Raw genomic sequence first — 23,942 nt, forward strand, 5'->3', positions numbered from 1 at the left:
AGGAGCCAAGGGCGGAAGGAATTTCACCCGAACCCCCTTCGCTAGAAAATTATAATGTAAATATAAGTGGTCAAGGGGTTTTAAAACTTTTGTCAAGTTCCCGGTTCAATTCTCGTTGCCGTTGGACGTGAACTCTTTTAATTTTTAACTTTTTCTTTTTTGAACCCCTTTAGCAAAAATTATGCCTCCACCACTGTTAGGAGCAACGGTAAAATTGTCTCCATGTGACTTATAAGTCGCGGTTTCGAGCAGTAGAATCAGCTATTCGTACTTGCATCATGGTATGCTGCCTACATCATACCCCCTTAAAATACATACGATCCTCCCCTGGACCCAGCCTAAATAAGGGGATACTTCTTGTACCAGACTAATTCTTGTTATATAGCTATTGGATCCTTTGGTTGAGAGAGAATGCAATATATAAACTCTTTTAATTTTTTAACTTTTTCCTTTTTGAACCCCTTAGAAAAAATCTTGTTTATGCACTGCTAGGAGCAACGGTAAAGTTGTCTCCGTATAACCTATTAGTCGCGAGTTCGAGCTGTGAAATCAGCCACTCATACTTGCATCATTGTAGGTTGCTGCCTTCATCACGTCCCTGGGATACAAGCGGCCCTTTCCCCGACATAGCATGAGGTTTTAACAAGTATATTGTTCAAGATAAGGATAATAATTTATTAACAATCATAATTTGGAATATTCTTTGAATTATGCTTAAGTATCTTCTAGAGGATCAAAGTTAATAATAAAAACATAGTAATAATATAAAAAGATTAAAAAAGGGTGGCCAACAATATATATAGACTTTATCGGATCAGAAGCAAAAATTAACAACAACAACCCAGTATAGTCCCACTAGTGGGGTCTGGGGAGGCTGTTTCTAAATAGACCCTCGACATCTTTTCCTCCGAGAACTTCCCACCTTGCTCTTGGGGTGACTCGAACTACAACCTCTTGGTTGGAAGTGGGGTTGCTTACCATCAGAGCAACCCCTCTCGTCAGGAGCAAAAATCGACATGTTATCCTAAATATATAGTTGAGGGGAATAACTCATGAAGTGCCTATTTCACGGCATTTCAATGCAGATTCAACTACTTTAACCTTCTTTGCATTTTCAATGTTCACCAGTGAGAGCTTTTCAATTGATGCTTTAAGCAGTGACATTTCATTTTCCCGAACATGGCTCTTTCTCCTCACTGATAATTGTCGCTGTTCATTTGATCGATTGGCCTGTGGAGAATGTGTGAATCTTTTCAACCTGGCATTTACTGCTTCAATAGAAGAGCACAGAGCATCCAACTCCACTCCCCTATATCTGTCTGCATTACACAAAACATAAGTCACTTCCATATACGAGAAGGTTAAAGCCAGAAAAAGGTTAATACATACTTTCCGCCCAACTTGCACCGATTTCCCATTTACACACCCTAGATAACAGGAGTGACCTGCGTCGAAATTTAACAAAAAATTACTGAAAATCCCCCAACCCACCCACCCCCATCCCAGTCTCCGTCCCACTACTCGACCACCATTACAGACCCCTCTCTGTATGTTCCATACCAAAACACTTGCTACCTCTCACAGACACTACAGCCACTATCTACAACAACAACAACGACCCAGTATAATCCCACAAGTGGGGTCTGGGGAGGGTAATATGTACGCAGACCTTACCCCTACCCCGATGGGTAGAGAGGCTGTTTCCAGGAGACCCTCGGCTCAAAAAAGCAACAGGAGCCGATATATTAGTACCATAAAAATGCATAATAAAATAACACTATCTAAATAAGCAAATTTAGTTGTGCTATCTATATTCCGCTGCAGTACCCATTAATCCAAGAAAAGAAAAAAGCCAGCAGGCAACCTCCCCAGGTGGGCTTCGGCAAAAGGAAAAGAAAACACCATCTCCTCTCTGTTACATCCTTAACTGCAGCAAAAACAACCCATTCAGCCATATAAAAAAAAAAACTTTAAAGCCCCTTGCACGACCAACCATTTTCACCTTTAACCGCCAACCATCGACCAGACGACCAGTCTCCGCCAATCTCCATTTTCTCTAATCACACTCACCTCACAATTTCTCTACCACCAGTCTCACCTCAGCTTCACCCAAAAAGAAAGAAAAAACCCAAACAGCTACACCATAAATGTCAGCCAACACCTCTCTTCGACTCCAGCAAATGCATTAAGATGGTCTGAGGTGGGGCTGGTCAACGTCTTGGAGGTAGCATTGTGGTGGAGAAGAAAAGGGGTGTTGTCACCGGTGGTGGAGGTAGTGTAAGTGGTAGTGGTGGAGGTAGTGTAAGTGGTGGTGGTGGTGGAGTTGGTGTAGGTTGAGATGGGGGTGATGGAAAAAAATAAAAAATAAAATGAAAAATAAAAAGGATTTAGACCTTAGGATTGTTTGAATTGATCTGGACAGTTGATTTTATCTCAATTTTTCTTTTTTTCAATTTAAATAACTTCATGCCCTCAAAAAGATTGAAATATATGCGCCTGACACGTCTCCAAATTGTGGGGAACTCGCTGCGGAATTTTCAAGTTATGCTTTGAGATGGGAACCCCGTCTTTTAAGGTGTGTAACCAGAGTGTTAGGGATGCTTCTAGAGCATCAGAGAGTTGGTAAAGACAGTCTTTTGGCCGTATGCAGAAGACACAACATATTTACATGCATTATACTGTTTTTTACGCTAATGATAAGTCAGAGTTCACAATAAAGTAAACCAAATAAAACTACATGAAGCATTAGCATTAGAGGAGCAAATACCAAGTTCCGACTTGAACTGTCGTTCAGCTTTTGATAGAGATCTCTTGTGTGCTGCAGGCAGGTGTCGCAGGCTTTGCAAGCGCTCTTCTAGCTTACTGTGAAACTGAACTGCATGCTCAATACGATCCTCTATCTTCTCCTGTTTCCTTTCAACTTCCAAAATCTTCTGTTGTGCTTTGTGCAATCGAGAGTGCTGGTCATCGATGATCTTCTTTACATGAGGTGCATGATGCTGAAGTTCAAAGTACACCTGATAACAAAAGAAAAGTACCAGATTTTCAAACTAAGAGACCAGTCCAGTGTCAAAAGACTGAAAAGGAGGGAAGAAAACAAGATTATCTTCTGATTTTGACCCAAGTGAGAAATGAGGAGGAAGAGGGCGTCAAATCAAAGTATTAAATTCCTCCTCTTCAAAACACACACTTCTGAGATTTAAAATAAACATCTTCAGAGAATAGGGAGATTAACAATACCATCAAAACAAGCAGAAGAACTGCTACCAAATTAAATAAATAAAATAATGTCTTTTCACTCAATTTTTTTATTAAGTAAAATCACAAAATCCATTTACGGATGATGCCCGGAAAAAACAAATTACAGATGATGCAGTTTCCATCATTAGCTATGGAGGGAGCTAATAAATTCTATATGATCCGAGTATCATTTACTAGCTCAAATTATTAACATAGACAGAAGCGCTTTAGTTGATACACTACAGTCCTCTTTCTTTCATACCATATCCTCCTCTCCTATAGCACCCAGATTATGGAAAGAGGGATTGAATTCCACAATTTTCTGATTCTCTCCGACTCTTATGGGTTCTCTTCCCTTTCAAACGGCTGAAAATGTTCCTGGGAATGCCAATTTACTGTGGAATAGATTCAAGAAAAGGTTCCAAAGGTCCCAAGGAACTGGATAATCAAGGACTTACTGATTCTGCCACATTTTAACATACTTGTATCCAGGAGGTCACGGGTTCAAGCGGTGGAAACAGCCTCTCGCAGAAATGCAGGGTAAGGCTGCGTACAATAGACCCTTGTGGTCCGGCCCTTCCCCAGAGCTTAGTGCACCGGGCTGCCATTTTTTTGCATGTAGCAACATCTCTTTTAGCTAGGGTGTCTTGCATGAGACATGCTTCATTTAAGGCTAGCTATCCAGCCCAAACAAGCCACTCAAGGAACACGTCCATCGCTTCTTTTTTGAAACTCAGAAACTGCATTCCCAGTTGCTTATTGAGCTTCAGTAAGCACTCTTTGACCCAGTTTGACACCTATTGCCCCCAGACTTCTCGATACATGCTGGTAAATCAACAGTAATAACACCATCACAGGAATGTCAAAGATCCGAACCGCAATTGGTTCAGATTTCTCAAAGCCATATCAGGACCTCCATAGGCTCTGCTAACATTTTTCCTTCTCGCTAGGACCTTCGGAGAGTCCTCATTGACGAATTTTCCTTGCACTTTTCAATTCCACATTGTGCTCCTCCTCAATTAGAGCAAAATAATTAGAGATTTGTGATAGCATAGGAGGTTCAAACAAGGCACTAATTCCACCTCTAGAACCATCGAGTCCACTATCTCTACCTATGTATGTATATGTTATCTCAAGTGATTGGGCATAAGCATATCAGGTTTAATTTGAGCTCTGCATTTTGTTTTGCAGGAGTCAGTATAGGCCTTACCATTCGGCTTGCTGCTTGCTATCCCAGCCTTTTTCTTATATTTACCCTTTTCCTTTTCTTTAATCTATTTTAATCTGGTTCATTACTCATCTTTCCAGTTTATCAGCTTTTCCTTTATTAAGAGTAAAAAAGGGGCAACTGTGCATCCCCGCTTTCGTTTGTATGAAATGTTAAGAGATAGCAGGTCGCATATCTTAGGCCAGCATCTTGTTAGTTCCAAAAACTATGTTCATTTGCAACTTCCAACTTTTCAAAAGCTAGCCATAGGACCTCACCAGAGAACAGAGTTCAGCCATTGACTATATCTGACCATGCTATTTTTTATTTTATTTTTTATAATGGCTTTTTCTCACTCTTATTGTGAACTTAACCCAAATTGGAATTTAGAGGATCAAATTTCCCACCTCTATGTTAATGGGTGCAGAATCCTTTTCTCGATTTTCTTACTCTAATTCTCACCTATCTGAGAGGGCGTTTCTCTAGTATCCAAACATAGAAATCCTTCGAATGTAGGTTCAATTGTTTGGAAAAAATTTCCAATCCTTAAGTGATGCAGAACGACCACCAATCTGATCAGACTTGTTCTGATTTCTGATTCCTCTGTGTTCCAACTGCATGTGATAGTTGGAGGCCACTGTTTGAGATAAAGCCTCTTTCTTTCTATGAACCACTCTCTCCCATCATAATCCTCTCGACCAACCCCTTCAGAAGCTAGTTTTAAGACATTGCAGATCCACCTTACATTGTCTATCCATCACCTGCTGCTCATAAATTTTCGCCGCCTCTTAATGAGTTCGAATCTTGCCAGATTTTTCGTTGTTATCGTTTGGGAACTCTTTAATCCAACAGCAGATGAAATTTTCCTTTCCATTGTTACCTAAGTTATGTTCCAGTCTCATCATCCTATACTAAGTTTAAGTTACTAAGAAAAGCAATCCAAACTTAAATCTAAATTCACTTGCAAAAATTTGCTAAAAGAGGATGTGAAAGGGTGTGGGTTGAACCGTTGAAGGTTTTTTAGCATTTCAGGATGATTGGTTTCAACTTCTGATCATTTAAAGATGGTTCAGAACTGTCTGATATTGTCGATTACTTGATTTGGAAAGATATTTTGTTTTTTTGAAATAAAGTTGGTTGGAGACAGTGTATTGCCAGAAATCTAGAGAGAAGGATGAGTTTCTTTCTCCAGACTCATCCTGTACCTTCGAAAAAATAGCATGATGAACATTCCAAAACTATGAAATACATGATACATCTATCAGGGCAAATAGAAGTTCAACTACAAAAAGCTACTCCAATATCCGAAAAAGAAAATGCACAATTTTGAGAAATTTTAAGAAATCAGACATGTCAAAGATAGTTAATGGTGAAACGCATTTTTAAACTGACAGAAAAATTATTTCATAAAAACAAATTGCCACCAGAACTTTCACTAGCACAAAGAATAAGAGAGACAAACAGACACAGACACCCCACTGAAACCCCAAAAGAATGGAAAATTTGAAGGATCAGATAGATAATAAGGTAAAATCCAACTTAAAAAGAGAAGTCCAGCAGGAAAAAGTCACAACTGCTATCAAGATTGTAGCGTAACGACAGCACAAAGTTACCTTGTGGGCATATTCCACATAATTTTCATGAAAAAGCTTGAAATACTGATGAAGTGTTGATCGGCCTTCAATTGAATCAGCAGCAACGGAGCGTAAATGAGGCGATGAAGGGGGCAAAAGAACTACCCTGGGCCCAGTAAGGAGCTCTTTGCTTATGATAGTAGGAATATCTGTATCTTTTGGCCCCTCTGAGTCTATGAGTTTGTCAACCTTATCAATACTTGGGGGAACCAGTGTATTCCAGGTCTCCATCTCCAACACTATACACTCACTAGAAGGGGTAAGACCCACAATCCATGAATCTCCAAAAGAATCTGACAGAGCCAAGAAACCACAAAGTGGGGAGGCTGAGGATGCTTCTCCTTGGAAAGTGCTAAGAACGGGATGCACAGAGGGACTTCTCATCATGTCTTCTTTGCCACTACTCTGATTAGTGAAAGGTAAAAAGTGCAACACTACTGAATCAATTCCTCCATCATGAAGGCAATATATTCTTTCTGAAATAAGGGGATCAACAAACATTGATATAACGGAACCACTTCTTCTGGGAAGAGCTAAATCCACAATAGCCAGCCTCAAAAGAGGAGGTGGATGTCCCAACCATAAGGTATGATCAGGTGGCAGGTCAAGCTTCAAAATAGAGGTGTCACTGGACAATGACTCGCAAATCATTGCAAGGCCAACTATACTATCAGTTGAATCCAGACAAACCCGAGGTGGGCTACCGACCTTCCAAACCGGCTGTACTTCATCAGCTAAAGCATCAATTTGCAACTGGCCACCACTCCAAGCAGTTACGACAATAGAATCTTTGCTAACTAAATCATAAAGAAAACTGACAGCACGCCCTTCACAAACTTGAGGATGAACTGAGTCTTCTTCAACGACGTGACTTACTTTACGTAAAGGCCCCTGCAAGTAAAGCCAGTGTTAAAAAGGTGCTATATAGTTGGAAAGAAAAATAAATGAGCTTTTCTTAAAAACGATTCCACCAAGAGATTAAGCCAGAGCAAATAAAGTGGCTTGCTTTGTAATCACTGGACATAACTTCTTTTCCTTCATAGTGAGATAAGGAATAGTAGTGCAGCCAAACTTAGATGTTACCACGTGAAATTAAAATTTCACACGGATTTTTCACATCAAGAAACAGGAAAAAAGGACAACACAGCTCATTAATGCAAGATTATAGTAGTATTTATTTCAGCATAAAAAGAATAAGAGAGAACAGAAATGAGGCCCTCCACACGAAGAAATAAAAGTTCAGTGGATTGCTTTTCCAGGAGATACATGAAGAGAAGAATAGGAGCTATTTCCGTTCAAATACGGCCTTAATTTGTTTCACCGTGTTTTCCACTGCAATCTTTATACTAAGGTTTATAAGACTTGTCCTAGTCGGCATCCTTCACCGATACACAAGCAACTGAGACAGAAAAAGGGTGTCTCATCCAACAAGACATTACCCATAAAAATCAATATATTAAATAATAAGGACGGACGGAAAAGACTTTCTACTGTATCTTGCTTCTTGCTAGAGCAATCCAGCTAGAAAGAACTGATAAGATATGGAGGCCTAACTCAACCCCAAAAGCTAGCTCAAGAGGTGAGGATTGCCCAAGCCATATAAGGAGACCGAGTCCCCATCCCTTAGCCGATGTGGGAGACTCGACAACCCCGGCACGCCCAAGCCTGTCAACTGGAGCGTGGACAATATAATATGGGGGCCCAACATCGGTGAAACAAAGAATTGGGGTGGGTCCGGCTCTGATACCATGATAAGATATGGAGCTAGCTCAAGAGGTGAGGATTGCACAAGCCATATAAGGAGACCAAGTCCCCCATCCCTTAGCCGATGTGGGAGACTCAACAAGAACTACTAGTACTTCTTCCTCCGTGTATGCTCAAATGAAAGGTAGAAAACTATTTTGTTCTCCCATATCGATCAGTATCAACCAATCTTCTGTTTTTAACAATACTACCGCTTACAATATTTAATGGTGCCATGTTACTACAATCAGCAATCAGAGCCATTTTTTACCTCTTTCATATTAGTAGAACGATTAAAAATAACAACAACAACGACCCAGTGAAATCCCACAAGTGGGGTCTGGGGAGGATAGTGTGTACGCAGGCCTTATACCTACTCCGGAGGAGTAGAGAGGCTGTTTCTAATAGACCCTCGGCTCTCGACGATGGTAAAGGGCAGTGAAGCTGTAACGTCAAAGGAAGTCAGAAAGATAACACCAACAATGTGATAACCAGACAGCAGAAAGAAAAGCAATAACAATAAGCAGTAACAAAGGCATAGCACTACAGACATAATGGAAGTAATAATGACACAACAAGAGCCACTAGCATCAAATTAAAAATAAAAACAAGGTAAACATAGATGCATTCTTCCTTCATATCTTCAATCACTGAAAATCTGAAAATCAAATTAATGTTGGTCTCTGAAGAAGTTCAAGGTATAAATGGTGCCCGATGAAGTCCAACTTATGACTGCTACATCTAAAATGCACGGTAAACATAATTAAGATATTAAAAAATAATGTTTACATAAGTAGCCTGTTCCTGCTGTAAGGAAGGACAGCATGCTACACAGCATATCAATGAGGGCAATCAAATCTGACAGTTCATATTCATGAATATTCACATATGGCATTGAATAACAAGAGAGAGAGAAAATAATTAAAGAAAAATGAATCAAGCCATAATGCAAAAGAGATTAAATTCCCTTAACTTCTACGATGGTTCTCATCCATCTAAGCAAGTCAAAGTGGATATTGGTGGATACGGACCAGCTGGATATACTCAAGAACATAAGAACTGTTAGTTAGTAAAGTACCTGCAATGAGATTGACGCATCAAATAAAGCATAAGGCTGAGCTCTAAGTACAGAAGCATTTTCTGCATGAACTTCTTTCCGGGCTAGTTCAGGAAATGTTGCTTCCAACCAAGAGATTGCCAAATTTGAGTTTTTCACAGCTTTTGAATTTGATGATTTCAGGCCAAACACATGCGCATCACTATATAACTCCAGTATAGATTCCCATTTGTACACACTGTTCAAATGGAAAGAATCTACTTTAGTGAGATCAAGTGAAATATTGCGACCTGCCTCTTGCATAGGCTAAAAATAGCAGACACAAGGAATAAGTAAAAACATTTTCAAATTAGAAGTCTTGAGGAAAAAATGAAACGAGAATATGGGAGGGGAAATAATTCCTAGTAAGGGAAGACAATAGTCTATGAGATCTCTTATATAGACAGACAAGCCTATCAAAAAAAAAAAAACTTAAAAAGTACTACCTAGCAGCAGATCAATTTTACAATTGAGCAAGAATAAGAAAAGTCAGAAAATTATGGAAATATATTTTGTATAAAGACCTTTAAAATAATTTCATATTACTTCACAACCATCAATTCAAAATTAAATTTATCTGCCCATAAGTATCTCTGAACAAAAGCTTAAGATTAGCGGAACTGTGATCTCCGGTAAATTACCTTCCAAATGGAACAACAGGACATAGGATGTAAACTGAGCCATCACTAAACAAGATAAAAACCTGCAGAAAATAAAGCAAAAACTCAACTTTACCACACAAATTTAGTGACAGTAAAACCACTTGATCAATAACCACCGCTACCTGGAGATGTTAGATAATGGGCGTTAAATTTGCTTACCCTATATATATTAGTCAATCTATCTGGAAGTGTAAACCTTGTTCATTATATACAACAACATAACCCGTATTATCCCACACCGTGGGGTCTGGGGAGGGTAGTGTGTAAGCAGACCTTACCCCTACCTTGTGAGGATAGAGAGGTTGTTTCCAATAGACCCTCGGTTCAGGAAAGCATAAGCACCACATTAATAAAAATGTAGACAAGAAGGGACAATACCAAAAAGCCATATAAAAGCATAATAGAAACAACAAGACATCAAGGTGATCAACAATGAAAAAAAACAACGGCTAGTCATAAAAAACTACTACCAACTGAAAGCGAAATTGTGTGCCAATACTATTGTTATGAACACTCTAGACTACCTACTCTACTACCCTAATCCTCAACCTGCATACCTTCCTATCAAGGGTCATGTCCTCGGTCAGCTGAAGTTGCGCCATGTCTTGCCTAATCACCTTTCCCCACCTCTTTTTTGGCCTACCTCTACCTCTCAGTAGGCCCTCCAATGTCAACCTCTTACACCTCCTCACCGGGGCGTCCGTGCTCCTCCTCTTCACATGACCAAACCACCTAAGCCGCGCTTCCTGCATCTTGTTCTCGATAGGGGTCACACCCACCTTGTCGCGAATAACCTCATTTATGATCCTATCTAACCTGGTGTGCCCGCACATCCATCTCAACATCCTCATCTCTGCTACCTTCATCTTCCGGACGAGCGATCTTGACTGGCCAACACTCAGCCCCATACAACATCGTTGGTCTGACCACCACTCGGTAGAACTTACCCTTAAGTTTCGGTGGCACCTTCTTGTCACATAAAATACCGGAAGCGAGTCTCCATTTCATCCATCCCGCCCCAATACGATGTGTGACATCTTCATCAATCTCTCAATCCCCCTAAATAATAGACCCAAGGTACTTAAAACTCCCTCTCCTCGGAATGACCTGCGAGTCCAGCCTCACCTCCCCTTCCCCTCTTTGAGTCTCGCCACTGAACTTACGCTCCAAGTATTCTGTCTTGGTCTTGCTCAACTTGAATTGTTCGTTATATAGTTATCCCTAAAATATCGATATAGCTTTGAATCATATTCTATTCTTATCATCCAACACATCCATATAGCTAAAAGATTATGAATCACTGATGAAGTTCAATCTATCAAGTCCCCAGAATTTGTCATCAGGGCATCACCACAGAATACCTGAGCATATAAGCACTAGGTCTACAGTATAACAGAGAAGTGTTAAAGAATAGAACTTACACTGAACCTGTCCCACAAATGATCACCCCCAAAAGAAAAATCGACGGGGCAGATTGATGTGGCATTGTGCAAGCTGCCAGGCTCCACAGGCTGCAAATAATACTCCTGTTCTGGCTGACCAAGGGCCGACGACAGATCATAAACCCTGTATATGGAGGAACATCAGTAAATATAGCTCTATGTAATTTGTTGATAAAAAGAAATAACACATAATTCTCCAATCAGCAAGTGATTTAACCTGCATCTGATATGTTAAGAAAGTCGTAGAGAATAAAAAAAAAAAAAAAAAAAAAGATGTCTCTGCCATTGGATAACAAAAAGATCATGTCACACACCAGTTCTACGTGCTCTGACAAGTAAAAGCCCCAAAAAGTGATCCTTTGCACATGCACACCCAGTGAGAAGTGAAGGGGAGAAGAAGTTACTGTCTAGGCAGTGTCGCTTTATGCAATAACATGGTTCCAATGAAACCAAGGTTTTGGCTCTAAATGTAAATGGAACCAAGTCTTCTAAGTTCCAATTTCTATCAACTCGTACTACTGCAAATGAAAGAGCATGATCAATTTGTCTTAATGAGCAACCATATGGGTGAAATTACTGACAGCTCACTTCCTAAAGTAAGGTGGTTGTCCTTGTTCATCTACAATCTTTGGGATTGTTGCTACTTCTTAACATTTTTCAGCTCACCATATCCAAAAGGATCAGCAGTTGAACGAATATGCTAATGATGTATTGCATCTGACTTAGACAATTTAGAGAGCTCTCAGATGGCCACAAGTACATTTAGACTCGTGTAGCAGACCAAAAAACAGCATGGTGTTCTCCATAACTCTTTGTTTTAGAAGGCCTACTTGTCCAAATTAGGGAACAATTTAGTTTAGAGATATATCATTGACAGAAAAGCAAACATGATGGCGTGCACCCAAAAGAAGAACAGAACAAACGAAAACCTCTTTCGGTTAGTTCAAATACTCAATAGATGTTTCACAATCAATGTTCAAGTAAGCCAATTTAATAACATGTTTTCTATGAAGAAGTCCTCGCCACAAGTCTTCTTTTTCTATGTGGAAGTGGCATATATATTGACAGCTCCCAACAACCATGTAGCACTAAAAGACCAAACAAAACCTTCCCAACAGCCATTCTTATTGCTTAGGCCTCAATCTCTTAAGGCCATGGGCATGCCACTTATCCTACAATCAGCACTTAAGGCTTTTGTCGGAAAACTCAAAACTCAGCTGGTGCTTTTTCTTCTAAGATTAATGAAGCTAGCTTGGCATACTTTTAGTCCCACTGTCCTTTGAAGATTGGAAGATAGTGAAGGCCGGCTTCCTTTTTAAAGATCACTCAACGATGTGGCAAATTCAAGATATGTTGGTGGTATTTCGTATCAATAATTAAACCAAGAGGGAGGTAGTGTAGGCAGGCAGATAGGTACAGTGTACCTTCCTCAACAGCTTTAGCCATCTTGCTACCCTAAATGTTATCAATAAATATAGGTTAAGAAATTTTGCAGTGATTTCTGAATATGGCCATCTTGCTTACAAAGAAAAAAGGGTCAACCAGCAGAGAAAGTATGACTAACATGCAACTTGGGGAGTACTTGTATGCCTGGCTAAGAAAGAGTTTAAGAGTAAACAAAGAAACTTCCTTTTAAATTGTTCTATTTTTTTGATAAGCAAACTTCATTTTAAATCAAAACTTAGGCAGTGTGAGGAGGTCAAAGATTATGTAGGCATTTTACAAGTAATATGTCTTTATTCAGAATTCAAATGTCAAAGACAAATTTGATTAATTTGATTATAGGAACTCATGAATAACAAAGCTTTAGCATCTACTTTATACAAATACAAATAAAGAATTGTTCATAGTTAAGAATCACGTCATTTAAGCCCCCCAAAAAAAGTCAACGGTAAAGTAGATTAATTTGATCATAGGAACTCGTGAATAACAAAGCTTATGGCATCTATTTTATACAGAGAGAACTTTTAATAATAGTTAAGGTTTCATATCAGTTAAACTCCCAAAACATGAAGTAATAGTCAAAACTAACATACCCAGAGCCCCTTCTCCTCTATCATAAAGAGATTCTTCTCTATCCTTCATTCTCCTTCAAACTTGTCTATTGTCAGCCTATCTAATGGTTCATAAATACAGTTAAAAAAATAAGCGAGGTCCTCCTGTATCTTAGTTTCAGTCCTGTTTGCACCCGAATATCCATTTAATTTGGTATCCACTAGAGAAACCGAACAACTAAATTACTCCACAACTTCTTTGGTATACTCAGTACTTGAGCAGGAGCAGCTCACAGAACAAATGATTGGAAGCAACATGACTAGTAGTGTCTCTTCAGCAACATGACGTGACACATCATTTGTAGCTTGGTAATTCGTTTTAAGTGCATAATAGTCTCTTTTAATATGGCAAACTCTCTTCCATTATTATGTATACTATCTTCCCCTATAATTAAATAATCTCTCATATTAGGATAGGATGTGTCTTGGAATGACTCATCCCTATACGCCTTTTCGCGTCCAGAGACAAGATGAGGGAATGAGCCATCTTGATGCCTCCTTCCTCGTCTCGAAACCAGCCATGGCTTTTGTCCTTGAGGCATCCATATGCATTTCAAATGACCAGTAACCACTAAACAAATTGAAAATCTTAAAAAAGACTAATTGATTAGATTATTTTAAGCGAAGTCTTTGTCCAGAAACACTAATTGACTATCCCAAGTCAGGGCAACCAGGACCATCTTAACCAAATTTCAGCAAATTTTTTAATAATGATGGTGTTTGGAACAACTTGTGTACACCTGGACTATTCCACCAGAGATCTACCTTCTAGCAGCACAGATACCTAGCAAATCTATCCACCAAGGCTTAGGCATATGGGAAGAAATCACCTAGTATTTTTTTGTCTATGCTCGGATTTGAACCTTGATCTCCAAGGTTTGCATCCGCTTCATTGACCACTGGGCCACATCATTAGGTGCCAAATTCCAATAATTTTACTGGAACCATATCAGAAAAATGAAGCATATATCAAAGAGAAACTTACTCTTGGGAACTTTGCGTTAAATAATTAAACTTCAAGATTCGGTCTAAATCATTTACTTCATAGGAAAAAAAAAGTGATTAAGCATATTTACAGATGCAAAACACCATAATTCACCTCATCAAAAGAAACAAGGAGCAGAATATATGCCACTTTTAGTAACTAAAACTGATCAAGCAGTAGGAAATCCAAGAGAAGTGCCTTCTGCTCATGCTAACAATCCTTAAGTAGTAGATAAAGTAACCATCAATTGTATAAGATATCCAATAGGTGTTAGGTAGGACTCTATATGCATTAAACCATGCTTTATGAGGATCACGGGGAAGCAACCACAGTTTTTACTGCAAAATGATTACTAATCCAGTTAAGATGTCTACACAAACAAAGATTTAAAAACGCTTTACAGGTTTTTAACATATACCAGTTGAGAACTTTATCATCAAATAGTCCTAATACAAATTGACAATGAAGAAACAAGTACCTGAAAACCGAATCAGAAGAGAGGATTCCAAGATGGGTGTCACTGTAAGGGTGCCAACAAACCTGCAACGTGCGTATTGAGTTGTTTTTGTCAAAGTAAATCTCTGAACCAACTGAAACTGTCCTGCAACCGACAAAAGGAAAGGAACACATTCAATGTGACCTCTAGTGCACCGCAACTAATTATCAGGCAACTTAATTACCATCAAATCTTGTTACTGAAGAAGGAATTCATCATGTCTGTTTTCATTTAATCTCCTAATACAGGTGAGAGGATAATCTGACTGGTCTGTTCAAGGATTACAGTAATAAATATTTTTCACTCTTAGAAAAAAACTCTTCTTCACTTGAATTTTCCTGATATTGCTATTTACACAATAGAATGTAAATTAGGAGGTCGAAACAAATAACCTGCCTTCTGACCCTATAAAAGTTTTTTATTTATATTAAATACAAACAAATGAAAATAAACCAGAAATTTTGAAGTTTTTATTTTATAATAAAGTAAATTATTTTGTTAAGTGCAGGATAACTCCTGTATACAAGTGATGTATCAAAAAGGGAAGAACCAACACAGAATATGGTTCTCCATAAATGACACTCAAACTTTTACACAATAAGAACCTCATGGGTGCACCAAAGACTAACTAAAACCAATAGGCTATTTCTAAAATGTGCAAAATCTTTTTATACCCCCTCAGATGTTCTCATTTCTCTCTTTCCACAAGATCCACATGATAGCTAGGGTGGCAACATTATATGCTCTGCGTCTTCTCTTCTTTCAAAAAGCCCACTTATGTAACATGTCCTTTATTAAACCAAGCATCACCTGCTGCACCTCAGACCAATCGGCTTATCCACAATGCATTAGACTGTGAATTCATATAAGGATGCTATCACTGCTCATTCACGGCATATGGGGATAAGTATACCATCATTTGATATATTCAAACACTTCGATTTCAAATTAAGAATAAGCCTATTTTTCACCAGAAAACCCCAACAACCAAATTTTGCAATCACTTGCCGTTTTTTAGCTCCTAACTCACTCACTTTCTTCTTAATTCACAAGAATCCCAGGAACCATTTTTTACAAAGATTCAGGAGCCATGTGTGAATTCATATCAATCTCTTTATTAGATTAGCAATGGCTAGAAAAAACAGATGGTATTACTGTTAGTTGCAGTCACATGAAATCTGAACCGCTTTGAATCAGACGAGACATCAGCATGTAACTACGGATTCTCAGGCCTCTTTATGAAAGATAAATTTCAAAAACATAAATAAACAAATAAAATAAAGAAAAAACAAAGGGGGAATATTACATATGCAAGATCAAAATCACTTTTTAAGAACCAATGCTACTTCCAAATGTTAAGCCATAAGGTTTCAAATGATTGGAAAAAAAACAAAGGAACAGTGGTTTTAAATAGCTATACCAGAAAGGTCATAACTTCTTTCATGCAACGAGCAATAATATTGCATCAGATTAAATACACACGACGCTTTCGAAGATAAAGGAGAATGTACTCTTCAGAAGAAAAATTGTTAACAAGCATCAACAGGACAATGACGTTGATAACACTATTGTTTTAACACTTTGGAGCCCAAAAAAAACATAACCTAGCAAAATCAAAAGGAGGAAGTTATACCGGCATATAACTGTATTTTCTTTCGTCGAAGTCCTCCCATAGAGATACATGACGTATAAACCATCCAAGCCAACTAGGAAAAGTGCTGATCCATTTCTATTAATGGAAATTCGCTGAACCTCAAAATCCAATTGCATATCAGCTTGCAGTACCTAAACAACAAACAGCATCACCAAGTGTGTAGCTTAAAGCAGTAGTAGCTTGCTATCAGGCAGTAGTACCAATGCACTTCAACAAAAAAAATAAAAAAGCAATCAGAGCGAACAGATATGTTTTATATATCATCAATGGACTAGTGACTTGGCCCTTGATAGGAAGGTGTGGAGGTCGAGCATTAGGGTTGTAGGTTAGGAGATAGTTGAGCATTTTTCTACTTCGTTCCGGGTGTGAGGTTAGTCTGATAGGGTTTGTCTTAGACTGCTAGTGGTTAATGTTGTGTTCACACTATTCTTCCGTTTTTTATAGCACCGGGCCTTATTTACTAGTTATTGTTATTACGTTTCAACTATTTTCCAGTTCTTATAATGTTGTTACTATTTTTATGGTTTCTGTTGATGGTACTGATATATTGTCTCTTTTGTCTTGTTCGTGGTGCTGAGCCGAGGGTCTATCGGAAACAGTCTCCAGATGGGGTAGGGGTAAGGTCTACATATACATTACTCTCCCAGACCGTTGTTGTTGTTGTTGTTGTTGTAATGGACTAGTGACCTGATAACACGGATAGGAGTGTTAGTCTTCAATTCTTGTCCTATGCATGTCGTTCTTAACGTTGCTCAACAAGAAAAAGAAGCTTCGAAAGTAGGAAGAGGAAAGCATTCTCTGTAGAAGTCTAGTAGAACAGGTATTCTGGTGTGCAGTAGATAAATGACAGTTCAGCTAGCCAAGTGAACATAACTGTCAGATCAACTATTGTCTAGCAGAATGAATCTGATATCACAACTATCTCAAAGTCAAAGCCCCAAGAATGATCTGTTTAAATTAAATAAAGAAATAAAATACAAGCCAAGTTAAGTAGCATAATTTCCTCTTTCAGATAAAATGCCAAGAGCATCAAAGAATAATGTAAGAGAAGTTCAAATATGTCTCAACTAGGCAGTACCTGTAAGGCTGAACCTGAAGAAACAAGAGGTATAATAGTTTAAGATCATGCTGAAGTTTATTCTAACATATAATACAAATTGTTCAGCTTTATTATGTTACTTTTGAATAAGGAAAATCAACATTTCAACAACAAAGTCTGAGGAACTCGAAGGAGCGATCCCTCTAGCTCATTGAACTTTGGAGAAATAATCCTATGACTTAACTCAGGAAAAAGTGAAAAAAGAAGCATAGTGTGTTGATAAGTCCCACAGCCACAGGTTCTAAAGTTCACAAGGATCACAAACAGTCTCAAGGTTCTATTCCCCATGATGGATAAGTCTAGCTTAAGTGTCATATCTTTATAATAATCTCATTTTTTGTCATATAGCAATCAATTCAGCCTCTATCACAAACTATTCAGGGTCTGTATATGAATCATCTATATCCATCTTGCTCCAATCGCGTTCTCTTGCGCGGCATCTCATCATGCTTAGTTACTTTGACACAATCCATACGTATAAAATTCTTTTTCTTTAGTTTTTCTCTTTTCTCTTTTTTGGGGGTTCGGGAAGAGTTGTATTTAAAACATTGGAGCTGCATTCCCTATGTTACTAGAACAATCTTAGGAGAATGTCATAATCCTCAATTCAGCCCTAATTTAAAGTTTCTCATGCTCACTTTTCCGAGAATACTAAAATGCAAACAATGAAGAAGGAATACGCATTTCGTGAATATATGTAGAATAAGTAGGGACCTTAGAGGGAGAAGCGGCAAGGACGAAAGTAGGGTCTGGTTCGCCCAACCGAACGGAGAGCCGATGTAGACAGCTTTTGTAAGAGTCCCAAAAGTAGAGACGAGAAGCTCCGTCCCACGCCAAAAGGTTTTTAGGTATTGTGAAGTTGGAGGAATGTGCGGCTCCATCCCTGTTGGGAGCAGAAAAGACAGGGTGGTTTTGTAAGGATAGCCATTCCAGTTTTTCTTTGGGTGTTGAAGCTGAAGTTGGCGTTGCTGATTGAAGACCACCGACGTCGGCGTCGCGAGGTTCCGACAAGTCGAAATTGTATCTCATGCTCAGATGCTCTTCTCCTCCGGCTAAGCCTTGTGGTTTTGGATTCTTCCGCTGCTAGCAAATGGAAATCATTGTCATTTCAAATTTTAGGCATAAATAAGTGAAAATTTCATTAACTTTTTCTGAAGTAAAAAAACTCCACGAAATTTCCCATTTTTTTTAAACCAGACGTCATTAGTAAAAAATTTAAGGCCAAAAGAGGTCCGTAACAAAGAAAGCAATACCATCAAGTTGACTAATAACCTGTTTGGCCAAGCTTCTCAACATATTTCCATAACTCTAGAGTTTTCTCGTAACTCTAGGCGATGTTGCATTTCCAATCGCGCTTGGTGCTTTAAGTTTATAAAGCCACGAAAATGATGCGCTTGAGTTCCTTTTAGATCTTGATAAAAAGGGGAATCATGCCTCTCGACACATAGACTTTCTAAGACCTAAGGGGAAAAAAACACTTTTTTTTCCAAAAGTATTTTTTTTTCCTAATTTGAGGTGTTTGGCCAAACTTATTTGGAAAAAAAAGTGCTTTGGGAAGAAGCAGAAGCAGTTTCAGAGAAGCAGAAAAAAGTAGCTTCTTTCCAAAAGCAGAAGCAGAAGCAGTTTTGGCTTTTCTTCTTACCTAAAATACCCTTAACAAAATATAGTATATACCAAAATAACCCTTAAACCTAATACTTAGGATATTAATTTATAAATATTTCTTCTTATTTTTAGGAAAAACTTTCTAATATATAGTGACTTTAGGGGTGAATGCTTTTATATTTGTTGAAGGAATTTTAATATATTTAACTTATATTAAAAGAATTAAGTACTTTTAAATTTTATTTTCATATTTTACTTAAATAAAATGAATTTTTTTTAATTATTGCATGTAATAACAAAATTTTGATATTATTTATTTACTTATAATATTAATTATTAAGTAAATCTATTCATGTCCTTATTCGTAATTTGACACTTAAAAGCACTTTCTAAAAAGCTTGGCCAAACACAAATTATTTCTCAAAAGTGCTTTTCAGACTGATTAGCCAAACACAAACTGCTTCTCTCTAAAAGTACTTTTTTCAAAAGCACTTCTCAAAAATAAGCTGATTTCTCCAGCTTGGCCAAACAGGCTATAATTGACATAATACACTTCATATTGTATATATTCATTTGCGGAATAAAGTTGAACAATTACATTCTTGAGCTAAATTTAGGATGATCAATGCAAAGCAAAGGAGAAAAATGGCTAGTCTTCTGTTATTTTATTTCAGAAGGTCAACAAAATAAGAATCAACAGAACTATGTTCTACCAAGCACGATTGAAACTTAGCTAGCGTTTGGACATAAATTGAGTTGAAACTTGAAAAAATAATTTTTGAAATAGTTTTGAAAAATAATTTTTTGAAGTTGAAATTATGTTTGTACATGCATTTTATTTGAAAAAAAATTAAAGTTTTATGAGTAGGAACTTCATTTTCACCCAAAATCTACCATAAACTAGATTTTGGAAACTTGAAAAATAGTTTCAGAAATTTTTCAAAAACAGATCACTAATCTATGGACAAACAATATTTTCAAAAAAAATTGAAAAAAAACTTGCCAAAATGTATGGCCAAATCATTCATTGTCTTGCTCGCATAGTACACCGGATGAAATTTTGTTCACTCTTTGACCCAAAACCTCCCCAACCTCAACATCGCTCGCATCACACATGAGCTCAAAGGGTAAGCTCCAATTAGGCATGGTAATGATAGGAGTGGTGGTCAACTTATGCTTGAGAAGTTCAAAGGAGAAACGTATTGCACTTTTTAGAAATTTTGACTAAGCATCGGTGAGTTTAAACAAAGTATTATTGAATAATTGAGCCAATCTATCCTCTAGAATTGAGTTCTTATATCAACATACAACTATGAACATGAGGGAAAAGGAAGATGGCGCTTTTTCTAGCTGAGGAGACACTCAAGAGTTCATAAATACTTTTGAAAAGGAAATGAATAATGATAATAGATGTATCCTATACTTTGACTTGCAGGATCTTATGCACTCAACCAACACACAGTCATAAATGTATCCTATACTTCAGCTTGCAGAAAATATTATCATACAACAAAAAAAGGATTTGATACTTTCACAAAAAACAAGCATTCAACATGTGCAAGTAGTTTAAATCTTATGTCGGGCATGTGTAAGCGGTGTCGAAATTTATAGAAGAACTGGAATGTTACTTTGATTATCATACTTTTAGACAAGAAATAACCTTAGTTTATTGGTTTTGTTGAGTCTTAAGTTAAAAAAGATTTTGAATTCAATTCTACTTAATCACAATTTTTAACTACAAAGGCTCTCTCAAATATTTACAAAAGAAAAATGTGCTAGTTGAGATTTGAACCTTTGACCTCTTAGAACAAAATCAAGCACAAAACAAACACACCAAGGCACAATTTATGTCAAGTGGTGTCATTTTTTCTTACTTATCCGTTTCCGTACAGTATTAATATATATATTTAGTAAAATTTTCCGACAAAGTGGTGTCGCATGACACCGCTTGAGGAAGCGTGCATCCGTCCCTGATGACTCTTATATGCATTAGAAGAGATGTTCACTTTATTGAAAATAAAGCAGAATATTTTAAATGGTAGGTCAAACAGATAAATAAATTGATAAAGTCTATTAAAATGAATGACAATATAAACTTGCATTATCAAAACGAAAAAACTTTTTTTTTGTTGTGGGAGTGTGTGTGTGCAGAAAAACGAAAAAACATAAATTTAAAATTATATAAAACAAAAGTTAAAAAAAACTTTTTTTTTGTTGGGGGTGGAGGTGGGTGTGTGTTTGGGAGGGAGGGGGTTGGGGTGCAGAAAAATGAGAAAAAACAGAAATTTAAAATTACAAAAAATAAAGTAAAAAAAAAACTTTTTTTGTGAGGGGGTGTGGAGGGGGGTGGGGGATTGGGGTGCAGAAAAATGAAAAAAACAGAAATTTAAAATTACAAAAAAAATTATTTTTTTTTGCGGGAGGGATGGGGATGGGGTAGGAGGGTGGGTAGTGACAAAAAAAATTGAAATTTGAAAAAGAAAAACCTTTTTGGAGAGAGGGGGTGAGGTGGCGTTGAGTGGGTGAATGTGGGGGTTATGGGGGTGGGGAAGATTGAGAAAGAGTTTTAGAAAACGTTTTCTCTTCTCTTAATAAAGAAAATATTTTTGATAAGGAAAATATTTTTCAAAACATTTAAGCCAACCAAACATGGGAAAATTAGAAAATATTTTCCGAAAAATGTTTTCCTTCATACCAAACACACCCTTCAACTTATTTTCTTACTAGTTAGGAGTTGCCCGTGCTATGCACGGGCCCGATAGTTAGGTTCTGGTAATTAAAATCCAATTGGAAACATTGGTCATAAAGTTTTATATGAAAGGTTCAAACTTTTCAATGAGCAAAATAAGATATAAGAACATTTTATATTTCTGCACTAATTCAGTTCAACAAAATGAATCTTCCCAACATAGTTTAGATCTTGAAGTACAAAGTCATGAACTATGGGAGGTTGCTAGACACCTCAAATGTATAAAAAATATTTGCATCTCCAGTAAGATCAAGAACACACTCTCTAACTTATATTCATTATTTCCTATTGGTACAAGCAATAGTAAGAAAGAATAAAGCATATTTGCACAAAGAATATTCTCATCTTTCAGAATTTGTAGAAATAAAGAATATTCTCAACGTAAAAAATTCTCTTCAGACTCCTCTTCAGCATATTTGCACAAAGAATAAAGCATATGTTAAATGAGTTTTTGCCACCTCAGAATGAATTTCATATTCAATATTGTAACAACATTCTGCTACCTCTACTAAATTATAGTACCTGCTTTTTCATGATTCCGCCATCAATCTACTGCAATCTCCCTCCTACATTTACAAATGAGACCAGTTATGTTCTTTGAAACTCGCATAACCTAGAGTTAACCTTCACCTAGATATACGAAGAAAATACAATACAATATTATGAGTTATATTATAACAACCATATTAAGTGTCAAGCAAAAATAGAAGCGAAAAGAACTTAAGAATTCTAAAGACAACACAAGAGCTGGATAATCATTGAAATTGGAAAGTTATACATATGAAGCAAATTACCAGATTTACATATTTTGTGTCCTTGGCTTTCCAACATGGACCACCAAAAATAGTTTGCTAAACCAAAGAATCCATTCATTTGAGGGCACCCTTGAAGCATGTCCAAGTACCAGGATGCTGACATGTGTGTACAATATTGAATTACATTTGATCATAGCTATATATCAGTTGATGTTACAGGATCAGAATCCGCTCCAGTAAATTTTCCTTAAGTAGCATTCACTGGTTGATTTAGATTGTGACAACTTATCAAAGAACATCTAAATACTGTAATTTATTCATCCAAAAATCCAGCATAACTTCGTCAAATTCTTCTTATTTTTCACTATCTCTCTCTTCTGAACAACTAAGTATTTCATATTGTATATTTCTTCTTCCTTTGAGGTCTCTGTTTCCCTCATATTGTTTGTGTTTCTTTGTTAGAGTTTTCACATCAACTTACATTCTAATATCCCTTTGTGCAAAAAAATGATTCCTTGAAGGTATCCAATGTTTGGAGTTCTGGAAATAATTAAATTACAGCCTTTAAATATTATTTCAATGAGTTGACACAATCTGAAGCAACTATTGAACATTAATTAAGGAAAAGTTACTGGAGGGAATCCCAACCCGATGTTACAACAATTTTAAGGTCACAAACCTTTCAAGGCAGACAACTTCATAAAACCTACTTGACGTTTACACCATTTTTTAGATAAACTCACAGAATTTCAATTGAATGAAATCTCTTATTATTTTTTATATTTAAGTAAGTTTAGTAAGTTCCTAAATATCAATCAAAGGGGGCATCAGAAAAGAAAATTTTATCCAAAATTCATGTATCTTTAATCAATAAGAATTTTCATACTATTCTAGAATTGGACAGAATGATGAAACTGGCCATCTGTAAATAAAGTTCAATTTCTTACTCACCTCAATTATCGTTTTATTAGTTTTTCTGTAAGAAGTGAGTTTTGACATATACCAAAGCAAGAACTTTAACAGTTAAATCTTTCAAGAAATAATTATTTATTCATGGATCACCTATCGCGGAAAAGATTCGTTTATCATTCTTTAATAATATTCATTAATTTTATTCACAGAACCTCATTTACCATTAGCAGAAGGCTCTCTTGATCAAATAAGTTTTGGCATCTAATATTTTAGAACATACCCTTATAGGATTTTATATAACTATTGAAAATAGGCTTGGAAATCTATTATTTTAATGAATCGACCAGTCATTTTAAGAATTAACATCTCGATCCCCTTATAATTGTTTTCCCCATGTTTGTTTCTGCTATTGTGAGTTGCCGAAAGGATTCGTTTTGAGTTTCAGAGTATTTAGGGACACTTAGCCCCCAAATGAGTGTTTAAGCTTTAGAACTTGGACCGTAGTCAGAGCAGTGTGAAGACGGCCTCGAAATGGAACCCATGTCCGGATCGTGTTTTGGTGATCTGTAGCTTATTTAAGCTTGAAATGCCGGAAGTTGAATTTTTTGA

General features: G+C 37.1%; 1 protein-coding gene across 3 annotated transcripts; it reads right to left on the reverse strand.

Annotated features, from left to right (window-relative positions):
* Window positions 1–651: 651 nt before the first annotated feature.
* Window positions 652–22,215, reverse strand: LOC104212449 (nuclear pore complex protein NUP88). Of its 3 annotated transcripts, none has more exons than XM_009761712.2 (10): window positions 22,189–22,215; window positions 18,027–18,392; window positions 16,193–16,344; window positions 14,542–14,664; window positions 11,004–11,148; window positions 9,562–9,623; window positions 8,903–9,119; window positions 6,061–6,972; window positions 2,768–3,017; window positions 652–1,319 (listed from the first exon to the last, which is right to left on the reverse strand). In XM_009761712.2, exons 1-10 carry the CDS (start codon window positions 22,198–22,200, stop codon window positions 1,051–1,053), a joined length of 2,508 nt encoding a protein of 835 aa, XP_009760014.1. In that variant the 5' UTR covers window positions 22,201–22,215; the 3' UTR covers window positions 652–1,050. The 3 variants fall into 3 exon arrangements, with proteins under 3 accessions (XP_009760014.1, XP_009760013.1, XP_009760015.1); XM_009761711.2 differs by lacking the exon at window positions 22,189–22,215 and adding an exon at window positions 18,585–18,623; XM_009761713.2 differs by lacking the exon at window positions 22,189–22,215 and adding an exon at window positions 18,566–18,583.
* Window positions 22,216–23,942: the final 1,727 nt, after the last annotated feature.

The sequence above is a fragment of the Nicotiana sylvestris genome, chromosome 10 (assembly GCF_000393655.2).
Source record: "Nicotiana sylvestris chromosome 10, ASM39365v2, whole genome shotgun sequence".
NCBI classification, from domain to species: domain Eukaryota; kingdom Viridiplantae; phylum Streptophyta; class Magnoliopsida; order Solanales; family Solanaceae; genus Nicotiana; species Nicotiana sylvestris.

Coding starts and splice junctions, on each gene's coding strand:
- LOC104212449 (XM_009761711.2), bottom strand. CDS start 18,608: ATGTTGAGAAGCTTGGCCAAACAG. Junction 16,345..18,026: donor TTGCCGCTTCTCCCTCTAAG/GTCCCTACTTAT, acceptor TTTGTTGTTTAG/GTACTGCAAGCTGATATGCA. Junction 14,665..16,192: donor GAAAATACAGTTATATGCCG/GTATAACTTCCT, acceptor TGTCGGTTGCAG/GACAGTTTCAGTTGGTTCAG.